At 36.7% G+C, this 15,937-nt stretch overlaps 1 protein-coding gene across 2 annotated transcripts in view; it reads right to left on the bottom strand.

Annotated features, from left to right (window-relative positions):
• Positions 1-14,810, bottom strand: part of LOC108737875 (fat-like cadherin-related tumor suppressor homolog) — a 39,088-nt gene extending 24,278 nt beyond the window's left edge. For both annotated transcript variants that reach the window (XM_025974588.1, XM_025974589.1), the window contains exons 1-2: positions 14,593-14,810; positions 149-3,255 (exon numbers count right to left, since the gene is read on the bottom strand). In XM_025974588.1, coding sequence (XP_025830373.1) covers positions 149-3,229 — 3,081 coding nt within the window. In that variant the 5' untranslated portion in view covers positions 3,230-3,255; positions 14,593-14,810. The remainder of the gene's footprint in view (positions 1-148; positions 3,256-14,592) is intronic.
• Positions 14,811-15,937: the final 1,127 nt, after the last annotated feature.

Raw genomic sequence — 15,937 nt, 5'->3', positions numbered from 1 at the left:
TCTATTATATGTCGTCACATTCGTTTTGCCCCGTTCTTTGTACTCGTTAACGGCTTTCTAGGAACAGCCTTGTTATTTTTGCTGGTGGTGTATTTTTAGGCAATTTTAATGAAAAAGGGGTCCCTTTATAATTCATTTTGAAACTTACTTGTCGCTCTTCATAATCCAGATGTTTTGTTGTCCTTACGGTTCCTGATACATTGTCAATTTTGAAAATATCATCCCCATTGTCTTCGAGAGAGTAGACGATTTTACCATCGTCTCCTAAATCGGGATCAAATGCAGTAACAACAGCTAAAACGGTTCCAACGGGCACATCTTCTCGAATTTTCACAACGTAATTGGGTAAACTGAACTTTGGAGCATTATCGTTGATATCATCGACAATGATGCGAACGATAGCATCGGAATACAAACGAGGGTAAGCCGGATCTTTACTTCCACCGTCGGTTGCCCTTATTCTCAAATTATAAACTTCCTGACGTTCCCTATCGAGATCGTTGGCAACTTTAAGGGCACCTGTTCGCTTATTCACAACAAAATCGTTTGTATCAGTTATTAAAGAATACGTTATCTTCGCGTTATCTCCCACATCCTGATCGGTAGCATTTGCTTTGAAAATTACCGTTCCGTTCAGAGCGTTCTCAGTTACCCTAAAACTGGCTAGAGATTTTTCGAACTTTGGTGGATTATCGTTTACATCTAGAACAGTTATGATAAGTACTCTCGATGTAGATTTTTGCGGTTTTCCCAAATCATAAACTGTTATATTGAGAAAATACTCATTTTCACGTTCACGATCTAAATAACCGATGACTTTTAAACGTCCAGTGTCCATGTCGATACAAAAAACCGAATCTTCGTCGCCTCCTGAGATTCCATAAACCAATTTACCATTGTAGCCCAAGTCTCTGTCGCTCGCACTTAATTTAATTAGAACAGTCCCTAAACTGACCGACTCGTTAACTTTAATTTCTGTCGGAAAGTCGATTAGCTCTGGAACGTGAATGTTTTGCCCGTAACGCGTGGGCATCATTGGAAATTCGTCCTGGACTCCGATCTTATTATTGTTTTCGGAAGCCGCGAGGATTTCCGTTAAACGTCTGGCCACGCCGGTTTCTTTACACTCGAACGTATCGGAGGGCAGAATTCGATTTTTGGCAGTGAAAGTGCCCTTCGTATTGACTAGTTTAATATTGACTCTCACTATGTCGGCAAAATGAGTTCCGTCGGTGGCTGTCACGTTCACTTCTCTTTCAGTCGATGGTACATTGTTTAAATCGCAAGCCAAAGAAACGGTTCCCGATGTGGGATCGATCGAGAAACATCCATCATCGTTTCCAGAAACTATCCGGTAACTTATTATGTTGCCGGCGTCAAAATCGATTGCTGACAGCGTGATTATTTCCGTTCCAACAGGCGTAAAACGAGAAACGTGACCTGAACAATCTATTCTTTCGAATTGCGGCCGGTTATCATTTATGTCTTTCACTTTGATCGTCATTTGCATCTCAGTTTGTCTCCGATAGGGTAAACCCCAGTCGGAGGCGCGCAAATGAAGAACGTATTCCCGTCTCATGCTCTCGTAGTCTAAGAGTGTGGTGGTTCTGATAACTCCTGAAAAGTGATCGATTTCAAATGGCACTTCCACAAGATTGGCGATCAAATAGGATATGTAAGCGTTTTCACCCGAATCCTGATCCTTGGCCCTAACAGTTGTAACGGAGGTGCCTGCAGGCTGATTTTCGTTAATCCATACTGTCATTTCTGGATTTTCGAATATGGGATCGTTATCGTTGGTATCAACCACGTATATTTTTACTTTGGCTGACGATTGTTTCCTGGTAGCTACATTCCCTTGGTCAATGGCACTAACGGTTAAGCTGTAGAAAGGCTTTTTCTCCGCATCCAAATTGACAGCTGTGTACAACATCCCAGTTTCGGGATTGACGAAGAACTCACCCCCTTCATTACCTCCAACTATTTCTAGGTAGACGCGGGCGTTTTTACCTTCGTCCGCATCCGTTACTTTTAGTCTTATCAACGGAGTATTGATGGGAGCTGTTTCAGGCACTTTAACCTCATAAATTTCTTTATTAAACACGGGCGCATTGTCGTTCAAATCAGCCAGTACCACTCGAACGGATTTATAAGTTTCTTTGGGCGGAATTCCCCGATCGACGGCTCTTAATTCTAAAGTGTATCCAGCTGGAGTCTTTTCGCGATCTAACAGTTTAAGGACTTCTATGGTGTATTCGCCTTTCTGGGATGATGGTCTTATTCGGAAGTGACCATCCGGATCACCACCAACTATTTCAAGAGATTTTATTTCTCCGTGGATACCGGTATCTTTGTCAGTTACTGTAACTATTGCGTAAATATCTGAGATAGAATTTTCGACAATTTTCGCGTGACTACGAACGTTGATTTCGGGAGCGTAAAAATTGACTTTGCTAACCCTTATTCTCACGGTGGCCTTGCTCATGGCCATCGAATTTGAATATTTTGACGACGTTAAAGCTGCGCTTCTGTCTTGTCCGATGACAATCAACTCGTGGTATGACGTTTCACTGTAAAGAAGCGGCCTCGTCAAGGATATGATTCCGGTTATGGGATGGATTGCAAACTGATCAGTTTCATGAGCAAAACTGTAATAGATTTCCCCGTTTCGTCCGAGATCCGCATCTTCGGCTGTAACTTTCACTATGTTGCGATGAAGCGGTGTGTCTTCGTAAACTGTAACGTTGTAATCTGTGGGATAAAAGAGAGGGCTGAGATCGTTTGTGTCCAGGATGGTGATCTCCACAACCGTTTGAGTTTCAACCGATTTGTGTTTGTTTTCGGGATGGGACGCTATGGCTTTGATATCCAAAACGTATTTGTCTTTCCGTTCTCGATTCAGTACGTGGTTGTTGCCCGCTTTAATACGAATAAAGAGGAAAGAAAAATCGCCCACGAGCCGTCCTTCTGCCTTGAAAAATTTGTCCTTGTCACCTTTAACTATCTTGTATCGTATGTCTGAAAATGCGTTCTTTTTAAGAATTTGAATGCCAATTCGTTCACCGGGGGCCGGAGACGCGTACGTATTCGCCACACTGTTCTCCGGTATGCTGACATTGTACAGAGGTTTCGTGAAGTGGAAATTGATGTCTGAAACGCTTTTGACCTTTTTACAATTTGCATTCGTCAGTAATAACGCCACCAGGCAGCAGGTGAAGAGATGGAACATTTTCTTACTTCATGACTGACCGGAATCTGAAAGAAAGTGAAAACCAAAAACTATTAAAGTATACTATTATCTATTGACGTTCTATATGGCACATGACCATTTTACAAAACCCATGAATAGAGACATTTTTGACTGTTGCAACCGTAAATTTAATTCATCTGATGTACTACATTCATTTTTGGTCATGTGCCCAACTGAATTTAGAAAAAGCGTTTCAATGATATTTTGTTTTTCATTTTCACATTTCAACGTTTTTCTTCTTTTAGATAGAAACATTTGTGTTAAAACCTTTGTCGAAACACCACTGTCAACTCCCATTAAGAAGACATTAGGTACTTAAAGAAGAATGGGTTCAAACATACAGTTTATACATAAAATAAACTATTCTTTTACATAAGCTTAGACGCGACTAAAAGTGTCGTGGTTGCTCTTCAACAACCGAGGGCCTTAAGCTAAGGGCTTCCAATGCTAACGTGGCAACAGGCGGTGACGGTAACATTTCTTTTCATACGTGCTTAAGTGGCTTCTAAAAAGTCCTGATAATGATTTTGAACAAACGCATCGAAGTGCTATTATAACGTTGGGATTAAAAATTGGAAATGCTGCAGCACTTCTTTGTAAATAGGGCTATAAATCGAACATTTCATATTGAAAGTCATTCAAAAGAGAAGATTGGTTAGGTAATATCGATGAATGGAAAGTGTTCTCTAAATGTCTCAAAAATGCAACTACAAAAGAATATGAAAAAGAAATTAGAAGCAACAGAACTTTGCGAAATGATGAGATCTTCTTATGGTAAGATGCTTGACCGTGAAACAGGATTATGGTGATGGACTAAGCATTTCATTTGAAAAATTCTATTATTTCTTTTTGACTTTAAAATACCCATAGTGAACTCGTCAATTGATAACATTCTTATAGACAATAATCTACAATTAATTGCTTTTTTGGATTTAATTGGTGTTAACTGGTAATAGTAATAGCATCGTAGCTATCTCCGGGGATGAAGGAATCTCCGCTTCGTTCAGTTGTTACTCCACCTCTTAACATTAGATGGCGCTAAGTGTTGCATTTACTTCTTGATAGTAACCAAAGTGGATAATCACCAAGTAGTAACATTATGAACGTCAAATTTAGATACATATTGTCTTACTGACGATTATTGGATTATCGTAAAAACCAAAAAGTATTGCGAATTTGTTTTTTCAGAAATTATTTATTTATTCATGACTATCTATTTTGTCACCTTTAAAGTAATCCCCACCGGATATTATACACTTGTGCCAACGTTTTTTCCAACTCTTAAAGAACTTCGAAAAATCATTTTTTATGAACTTGTTCAGCTCCTCATTCGATGCCGTCTTTATCTCCTCAATCATGAGCCTCTTCAGTTTCGGGAACAAGAAAAAGTCACAGCGGGTCAGATCTAGGGAATACGGTGCCTGCGGCATTATTAGTGTATTATTTTTGGCCAAAAGTTCGCGCACAAGCGACGATGTTTGAGAAGGGGCGTTATCATGGTGCAAAAGCCAATTTTTGTTCTTCCACAAATCCGGGTGTTTCTGGCGGATTGCTTGGCGCAAATTGCGCATAACTTACGGGTAATATTCCTTATTAACCGTTCTACCCTGATGCAAGAACTCATGATGCACGACGCCCCTGCAATCGAAGAAAACTGTAAGCAAAACCTCACATTCGACCTAACTTGACGCGCTTTTTTCGGTCTTGGCTCGTGCTGCAGGTTCCATTGGGATGATTGAGCTTTGGTTTCCACGTCATAACCATAAACTCATGATTCGTCACCAGTTATGACCCTCTGGAGCATATTTGGGTAGTTGCGGAGAAAGTCCAATAGCTCCTTAGTAATGTTAAAGCGATACTATTTTTGGTCGAAATTGAGCAATTTTGGTACGAGTTTCGTGGCGATCCGTCTCATGTCTATGACCAAAATCGAATGGCAAGAGCCAATTAATATGTTTAAGTCCTCAGAAACTTCTCTAACGGTGATTCGATTGGCCAATACTATTTTCTTCACTGTCATCAATGTTTTGTCTGTTATTGATGTGCTCGGGAGTCCGCCACGCTCTTCGTCGTTCACATCTTCTTGGCCCTCTGAGAACATTTTGTACCACCGATAAACGTTCTTTCGGTCCAAGGTAGCTTCTCAATGTGCCACAGTCAACATTAGGAATGCGTCCGCATACATAATTTTGTTTTTCACACAAAATTTGATACAGATTCATTGATCAATTTTTTGGAATTGGCAAAAATCGAAGACGAGACAGTATAATAAAACTAAAGATTAGTTGAAGCAAATTAATGATTGACATAATTTATTATATATTATTTCAAAAAAAAAAGACAAGAAGACACGTCCGTTACTTACAGACAGCCAACACAAACAACGCCGATATAATATGTTTCTATAGGTGCCATAATGATTTTGCTAAACGTATTAAGGGCGCTTTAATAAATTAATATTGTTGGACGCGAATTGAAAGTTTTTGTACGTCGGGACTTGGGCTCCAACTTTGATTATTTCCTTAGAGCCTTACAGATTATATTGATTACTTGCCTTCTGGTAGCATACCACGCGATAGCTATAAGTACAACATAAACAGACCTATACGGCTTCCCCGACCCATTTTCTGCACAATGATTAATTGAATTCGTTGACCTGATTTGATGGATGCCCAAGCAATATCAATATTACGGTTAGTGCTTGCTCACACTGGCCAAGCTTAAAGAAACGTTGTATAAGATTTTAACTTTTGACAATAAATATGAACACTCATCTTTACCTAAATTTTTTTGATTTATTGAAACATGAATTAAAAATGGGAAGTCTTCAAATTTTCATATGGTTTTCTTGGTTAAACAAATATTTTTCACTTGAACCGAATTCAGTTTTTTCAGAAACCCAGAAACATTGACCTATGATTATTTTTCTGAAATTCCCCAAATATTTTTCGTGACACCTCTGGGAGATAATCACTGATCTAAAGTATGAGACGTCTTCTGCAATAGTAATAATATACAAATAGATTTTTATCTTCATAATAACTAATGTTGTCAAATCTAAATCAATCATACTCATCATGATCATAGAATCGTTAGTCTTAAGACTGGTTGGATACACACCTCCACTATTTCCTATCCTAAGCTAATCTCTGCCTTCCTTCAAACTAGAACAATTTACTACCTTAAGTATGTGTGAACAGGGAAAAGGTCTAGATGATGGCCCCCTACCCCCTTCGGGGGTGGGGATAGGGGGATCGAAAGGAGGAGGTCTCCCCCACCATTGTACCATAAAAAGTTCGTGGCGGTCTCACCCCCATAAAAAGTTATAGGGATAATAAAGTTAAAAAATATGCCAATTTATATACATTTCTAGGCATGTAAATATTTATATTGTCATTTTTAAACAATATTCAAAGGTAAAATTAATGGAAAAATACATAAAAATATTGAGAAAGTTAAAACATTATTTAAATATTTTTATCAATAGGGTAGGTTAGGTTATCGGGTTTTGTTCAAGTGGCCACCCTCTTTCGATCCCCCACCTCCACCCGCTTGAAAATATTTTTTTTATTGAACTTTATTTGAATTATAGTGTATGAAAATTGTCAAAATAATCAACTTTCAACCTCCATAACTTTTTATGGGGGTAAGACCGCCGTAAATTTTTTATGGGGTTTTACTCAGGTGACCACCCTCTTTCGATCCCCCCTACCCCCACCCCTATCTAACCCCCATACCATTTTATGGGGGTGAGACCGCCACGGACTTTTTATGGTACAGTGGTGGGGGAGACCTCCCCTTTCGATCCCACTTCGGGGATGGGGGCCATCATCTAGACATTTACCGTGAACAGTAATCTAATCTAGGTCTACCTCTATTCCTCCTAACTCCTGTTTCTGCTTCGAATATGTCTCTAAAAGTCTTATTCCTGCCTGAGAAGGTGTCCTACCAACATATCTCGCCTCTATTTATAACTTATTGACTTCCATAGCGCCCTCTCTGCTATTCCTTCTAATTAATACCTCCATTTCTAACCTTCTAAATTTATAAAAAACAGAAAATACGTTGATACAATTTAATAAAAAAATAAATAAAGTCAAATTTTTACATACTAATAATAATATTCGTCTTAAACTTCTGCGGTTATTTAAGTGATACTCATTTTTAATAAACGTATACAATTAGATTAAAGGTAGATAGGTACCTATGTAGCAAGAATTTGTAAGGAGGATTTCGTATTAAAATGGGACGCGTTTGTTGTCATTGTTAGCGAACAAGTAAGTACCTACATATTATGTGAGATATATGTACATAATATATAGAATATTTCCTCTTCTTCGTTCAAATCAACAACAAAAAGTCACATTCTCCATACACAAGACAGGCAATTTGCGATAACGCTCCTTGAATATCGTTATATTAACGTAAATCACGTCATATATGTTTTTAAAGCGCAAGGAGTATTATTAAAATTAACTGGAAGAAATCCTTTATGCTGATATTTTCGTCAGAATATGTTCAAATTTGGACATTTTGGATGTGAATCCTCTTCAGCAGAATTTTCAAGATTGAAGAGACCTTCCAGAAAATCAGCACTTTTCAAAATATGTGTTAATCATATTATTTGTACTACTGTACATCTAGATAGTGAACTTTGTTGCAGAGTAATACACCTCGTCGAATATGATGATAATGAATATTATCAATATCACACCACATCCTTGTCCCAAGTCAATCTTCGCTTTTCTCTAAAACTTCAATATCCTGCATGTCTGCCCTCCTGTATTTGTATTTGTCTGTACTCATGTTCGTGCTTCTAATAATTCCTTAACTAGTTCTTCAACCTCCATGGTTCAGATGTCTTACCATCTTATGTCTCCTTTTTATGATTTTCGCGGTGTCCTCTGTTCTCCTATTTCTTCTAGTACCTTCTCAATCAATATTATTAATTTTATAGCAGTACCTAAATTTCCATACAGATGGCGTTTAGTATACCATGCATGGGAAAATTCATCAACGTATCATTCAGTCAAACACAGTACCTACAACTATAAGTATACTTTTAATTTTATCATTACGTTTATTCCAAACATCCCAAATGTTTTATATGTTGATAAACTGCAATAAAGTGTTTGTTTAGTAACGTTCAGCGTGCACAAAGTTTATTCAGTCAATTTTGACAAAATCCGTACACCAGTATGGGATAATAAATCTTTCTCGTTTTAAATTATATTCCTGAGGGAGAGAAAGAGTTAAAATTTTACGTTGAAGAGACGAACAAAACTGCTCAACGTGCCACATACTTCTCGTAATAAACATAAATGTGTATTTATTATTCCATTAACCGTTAATTCACCGTCTCAAAATTTACAATGACCGCCATTACGGCACTAAATTAAAATAGTGTTGGAAAGCAAAACAAAAAAGAATCTTTTAATTAAAAATCAACTGCATTAGATATTAGATACGGTTGCAAAGTGCATAAACTGTTGGGTGTAAATTAAAATGAAATCGGTTGGTGTATTGACATTATCGTATTGGAAAAAATTAACAGAATGTTGGTTTTAAAAAATTGTAACACAGAAAATACTTAGAAACCGCACTTCATTTAATGAACGTTGACATTTTAAGCAGGATTTTGCGACCGTTGTCCTTTTTCTCTACTCTATTTAACGAACCAAATTTGTATTCATTGAAATTCGAATTAGATAAACAAAAATTCGGAGCGACAAATAATGATATTTCCGTTGCATTTTCCAGCAGGACTGTTGATTTTAATCGAGTGACAAATGAAAACTGAGAGACAATGGAAATTCATAACCCAACAGTTAAATTAGTTTATAAATCAAATTAGTTGTTTGTCTGTTTTCCAGTGTTTTTATAAACTTGCGTTTTTTTCTGTGAACATACGAGTTTTCAACAGTTTCCAAATTCCATTGAAACTCCTCGATCTCTAAGGCCACATTTTGAAACGAGGTTTCTGTGTACCTGTCTATAAAAAAGTCCCCGCGGTGCCATGAAGATAATATGGCGGACGTAGTCTAATGTTGACGGATTTTACATATCTACATAAATGTATAGTATTCGCGCTCCAACGTGACACAAAAGCTTTAAAAGTAGGACGGCGGAAGAAAGGAGTATTTTGTTAGAACAGACACCGGCTTGTGCGAATAACGCTGTAAATACGACTACTTACAGAGGGTGATCATTTGCATTCACCGCTTATAGAAATTACAAAAAATGTCATCGTTCAAATACTGTAATCATTCTCGACACAATTGGATTTAAATGTCAACAATTGCTGTTTGATCTGCTCGAGAATGTGGGAGGATCAGGGCCACTCAATTACATATGGTGTTAAAATACCCTTGCAGGGACCTTTGTAGCAGCTGGACTACTGCTAATGCGCCTACGCCGGATTGTCAACAGTGACTGCTAGATACTATTTTTTTGGCAATTTATTTCTTGTTTAGATAAGCAGGTCTTTTAATTTTATTATCGGTGGATATTGATCCAGTATTTTCACACAGATTATTTCTTTTTGCTAAAGTTGTTGTTCGCAACCAGAAGGCAATGAAGACAACAGTATCTTCCAATGCTTATGGTACAAAATATTAGAAGTGAACAAATAAGCAAATAGCCACCAGAGAATGTACGCTGGTCAGACTTGCACATCTCCTCTGCTCATTCCTTCTTGATTCACGTTTCCATCTGTCGTATCTGCTGTTGTCAAAAGTTGTTTACTTCGAACTGCATTTACCCTTGCTCTTGAGATTCGTTTATCGGGGGCGACCCTCGCTCTTTGTTAGCAAAAAAAACCTTTCACAGTTCATTATCAACAGTCGAAAGAACGGTTGCGGGGGATCAAAATTATTAAACTTCAGTACGTGCAAGATCACATTTCGTAAACGAGACACAAAAATAAGTACCTGCTTTATGGATATCTGGTGTAAGCTGTAATAAGCTCATTTTTTCGTTACATGTAAAATAAGATATAAATATCAGCATGACGAGATCAAGAAGCTACGATTTTCTCGACCGTTGTTGATGTTGAGATAAAAAACTAAAACTTTTAAGTGTTTCATTCCTACCAGCTACTAAAGCTGGTGGGCGGACATTCCCTACGGACTACGTCGGAGGGTAAGTCAGAATTCCCGTCCTTTTAGGAAAAATGGGTGGATGGTTGCTAGGGTAAGAAAGACGAGATGGACGAAATGAAGATAGAAGAGATTGAAAGATAATCTATGGAATATTACTGTCCCAGCATTTGTCTAAATGATCTAAGGAAACTACAGAAAGCTTGGACCAGGATTGGTATCCTCTCGAATGCTAATCAATGGCCTAAACCTCTAGGTCATGCCGCTCAGTTTCCTTAAAAACACCAATGGTGATGTTTATACGCAGAAGGAGAATCAAGCCCGAAATATCGAGTATTATTCAGACAAGATGAGTTACTTTCATTTTCATATAACTGGCAATAGTTGACTGCTAGCTTTTGCCTTACAACCTCAGTTTGAATGTAAGAAACTTGCAACAGCTTAAAAGAACATAAACCATTTAAAAAACGAACACCACGTTCTTGGTGTGCAATTTATGGGAACGACTTGATATGGATTGCAGTTTAATGCTGCCTATCATGTCTGTTAGTAATTTCGTAGGTTCAGTTTGGCAAGGATATGCTCAAGCACTTTAAAATACTAGGTTAGCTATAAACATCGACAGATGACGATGTACTTCTAGCTACTCCCAGCAACTTCGGTTTGGTTGGCGAATTACCGAAAGTGCCTATGGTGTGCTATGAGAACTATTAAGTTCAAAATCAATTTTCATATCTGGGATTTCGATAAATTAGTATCTACAGTTTTAGTGAAATTTCTAATAATTGATAATAAAAATGTTTCTTTGCTTTCTATAATGGTATTTTTCATCAAAATGCTTTTACAGTTAATAACCTATTAAAGTTGAACAGTATTTAAAGGGCAATTACAACAAATTAATTCAAGTCGCGGTAAAGGTCTAGATGATGGCCTTTTGGGAGTGGTGGTGGGGGGATCGAAAGAGGAGGTCTCCCCCACCACTGTACCATAAAAAGTTCGTGGCGGTCTCACCCCCATAAAAAGTTATGGGGGTTCAAAGTTAATAAATATGCCAATTTTTATACATTTCTAGGCATGTAAATATTTATATAGTCATTCTTAAACAATATTGAGAAAGTTATATAAAACATTATTTAAATATCTTTATCAATAGGGTAGGTTAGGTTAGGTTATCGGGTTTTGTTCAAGTGACCACCCTCTTTCGATCCCCCACCTCCACCCGCTTGAAAATAATTTATTTATTGAATTTTATTTGAATTATAGTGTATGAAAATTGTCAAAATAATCAACATTCAACCCCCATAACTTTTTATGGGGTTGAGACCGCCACGAACTTTTTATGGTACAGTGGTGGGGGAGACCTCCTCTTTCGATCTCACCCACGCCCACCCCCTTCGGCCATCATCTAGACATTTACCCAAGTCGCTTTAAAATAAATAAAAAATTTGCGGCGCTATAATTCTGCATCGTTATATGTTAAATTCAAACAACTATTCACTTTGATAACTACCATAATATACTTCAAAGATAGTGGAAATATTTATTATGATTTGATAAAAATTGGTGTAAAATGACGGTAAACTGATCTAAAGAATTTCATTGCGTAAGTGAAGCTATAATTCTAGAATTTTTACTTGAGAGAGGACGTAAGCTACAGTTACTGATCATTTTACGCCGCGTTTCGTAAGCGGAAGCGTCCATCACAATCATCATTTTAGGCCTTTCTTATTTTAGTTCTTAGTCTTTAATTGAGGATGTCACCTAGGGTGTCGAAACACGTATTTGAATGTTTATTTAGAATTCTCACAACCACATTTAAATTAGTTCATTTCCACAAACCGCCTTTTTAAATAATTTTTTGTTTAAAAAAAGCTACAACACCAGAGAGTTCACGTAAAGCTTGAATGATGTAGAAAGTAAAAGCAACCATGACACAACTACTACCTAATAATTAGATAAATCAATTCTTATCAACCTAGCTTAATTCAGATTCAAAGAAAATGTGCACATTAATTTCAATTTAAGTTTGACAACTAACAGGTAAAATATGTACCCGAGCATTGTTTCACACAAAGATAATAAATTTGAAACGTTAATAACCCTGAGGGAAATTCTATTTAATTTTAATTATCGCTAAATAGCTACATAAACGATAAATAATGTACGTACTACATTATCGGTTGTGCAGCATCGAATGCAGTTCAATAGATGGGTTAAGCAGGTGATGAATATTTCGTTCTGAAAACTGGTAGGGGTCGAACATTTAACGCTGTTTTTACCTGCATGACAAACTACCTATAATAACCGTGGTTCTAGACAATTTAGAACTCCATGTATACATAGAGTATTGGTTGAAGTAGTCCTAATTTACCAAGCGGTACCTACAGTCTCCAGGTTCAGACGGTTGCTTAACATTCGGAGAAGACCGGGTCGATTATGGGTCTGTCTATTCTAGCCCAAGTTTTTCTGCGGATTTTTGAGATCACTTAGGGCAAATTCTGGGGCAATTCTTTCACTCTCTTCTGTCTTCATTTCGTCCGTCTCATCTTTCTCATCCTGACCACCACTCTCCCATTCCTACGATTTCCAAAAGAAGGCCTTCCGCCTTACCACCCGAAGGAATAGTCCGTCAAACACCATTGGTGGCTAATGGGAATGAAACATCAAAAATTTCTTTTATCCTCAATGCCCTTGCCTAACTTAAGCCCTTAATGCGAAGTCTACCACAGAGAAACCTTTCACTCCGTAACACTTGGGACATGTCACTTCATCCAATCAGGAAATCCTCTATCATCTTCTCACCAAGATTGGTGACTTTCAGTTAAAAATTGTAACGAGGTAATTTAGTAAGTTTTATTTTTTTATTAGTACTACATAGTTGGAATAAAACATTACTTACTGGGGGTTTTATAATAACAAAAACGTAAGAATCCATTACTACGATACACATTAGATTAAAAAGATTAATCGGTAGAATTTCACGTAAAATTTTTTTTGCTTTTTCGTTTCAATGGGTAATTGAAGAAATTGGTTAAACAGATATACTTATCGCCTAATTTACGAGTCGCCCTTGAAAACCACGAACAGGTATTTAAATGAAAAATACATGGATGCAATTTCCATGAATCACAATCTGTCGAATGACTTTATCATTAGAAATAATTCATAGGAATGATAAACTGAATAATACCTGGATTCATACGTTATTTATAGAACCTTTGTGTTAAATTATACCTATGTTACCAAATTTTCAGATAAAATACACAGTATACGTTTTGCTAATCGTAAAACAAATTCTAAATGAACCCGCAAAAAAAAAACATTCAAATATGTGTTATGAAATAATTAAATTTTAAATAATTCTTTTGAAAGGAATAAAATATTCTTACATAAACCAGTGTGCATTATACACGTAGGTAAAATGCTTATCTTTTGACCCAATTTTGGTATATGTTAAACTACACGTTTACTGATACTATTCTTCTTTAAGAAAATTAAAAAGTAAGTTCTTCATTGTGCACAATATCATGTAGATAGTACATGTACGTGAGAGAGATGCAATTTTTTAATAAAATAAAATAAATAAAGAGACATTTATTAGGAAAATATCTTTACTGCATTATTAATGTAGGGGCAATTTACGAACGGATGTTGAGGACATAGGTAGTCACTTGAAATTCTCTTTCATGTACTTAAAGCACTTTCTTCAAAACTGGGCTCCTTCACCTCAAAATTGTTAGTTCATATTACAATACTTGTTGCACACGATAATTTAAGTACTTCTTAAAATGTTCTTTCACCAAAGTGTCTAACCTAACAACCATTTCTTGTACTAGTAGTAAGTAGTGGGTAAGATACATAAACTTTTCCCAGTTAGTGCTGCAAGCAAGAAACAAACATAACGAAGAAACGGCAAAAACGCCAGACGCCTGTATGCAATGCACAAAAGCCTAATAAGAATGATGTTTTGTTTTTGAAGGCAACGTGCACTATTAAGCAATGCTAGACGAAGCAAAAGTGTGTTCTGCAAACATGAGCCAGATGTATTAGAGTTTCTCGTAACCCCAGTAATAAAAAAATTATTCTTTTAACGATTTTAATTAATTGAGGGACATTAGGCTATTTGCCTACTCGATATCTATGTACATATTTACTTATATAAAGTAGATAACCGTACATAAGCGGTGCATATTTTCACACATTATGCACATTACATTGAAACAATTTATTTTAATTGATACCTACCTACAGTAAATGGTGATTTACTGATATTGTTGTTGGTTAATTGAGCCTTTTTATTAAACACAAACATTCACAAAAATATTCACACCAGACGCACGTTCACGCACAATATCACTCACGAACACGCCATTTTCGAAAGAAAAAATTATTCCCTAACAATTGAATTGAATGAGAACACGTTTCGAGTTCGATCCCGTCGGACTGATTGAAAACAAAATATTTTTTTTACCAAACCAGTTAGAGCGTGTTTGGACTGCGAATTTTGCCGAGGACGCACGACGTCCTCACCAAGCCGCCGGTCGTCGGCGTCGGCGAAGTAATTTTAATCAGCCAAGTGGATTGTGCTGAACCCTCACGGTTGAGCTAGAAAGTGACTGAACTTTGTAACTGAACTCTGCCTATAACATGAAATTTGAACGATGAACGTCGCAGCACACGCGCGGTAACTAGGGGGTTGTATTTCACTAGAAACAAAAAAATTTTAATGAAAAACACTTGGCACAATTTTAAACTACATAAAAAGTTTGAAATATTAAAATTTCATCTTCCGAACATTGAATTAAAGCAATCTTTGGTTCGCGGTGGTCATTTCAGTGAAAACCGCACTGAAATCGAATTAACGGTTAAAAAGTTATAAGCGAACAAACATACTGTTCCTTAAAATCGATATTATTGATTGCAATGGTTAAAAATCCTATCCGCCTTTTTTTTATCTGCATTACCAGTCCACTTCCGGTTAGTAGGTACCTAGAACCAGTTTTCGAAGCGGTGAGTCTGGATCTCTGCGATGGGTCGCGGTCTACCGATAACATATCAGCGTCCGCAGAAACAGGAGTGGGCTGTGCACCTACGCAGGGTGTGCGAAACTCGTATGCGTTAAACACAGCATTTGGATAGTTTAAAAGGGTAATCGTAATTTCAGGCAATTTTCTATTTAATGTTTTCACATTTTATGAAACAATAACAATAAATATGATAATAATGAATAAATAAATAAACTTTACTTTCTCGATTTTAATAACATCGATAGAAATGATACTAGATGCTATCCAGATTTATTACAGACCGTCGTTAATAACAAATACCTGCATGTTTCTTATATAGTGCACTTTTATAGAGTTAATGTGAAAATCAACTAGACTATTATTTGATTGCGTGTTATTTTGAAGGTAATTGGAGTGAAAGTTAAAAAATTGATTTTGATCTAATAAAGACAAGTAGATACCTATCCACCTACAAACAATTTTTTGTTTTCAACGTAGGTTTTTAATTTATTGTCGCTATAAATAACACACAACTCCCCTTTGCGAAACAATAAGCTTTATTGAAGTTGTTTCGATGTTTTCCC

The sequence above is a fragment of the Agrilus planipennis genome, unplaced genomic scaffold (genome assembly GCF_000699045.2).
Source record: "Agrilus planipennis isolate EAB-ADULT unplaced genomic scaffold, Apla_2.0 scaffold59, whole genome shotgun sequence".
Lineage (NCBI taxonomy): Eukaryota > Metazoa > Arthropoda > Insecta > Coleoptera > Buprestidae > Agrilus > Agrilus planipennis.
This window is presented reverse-complemented; position numbering and strand designations above follow the sequence as displayed.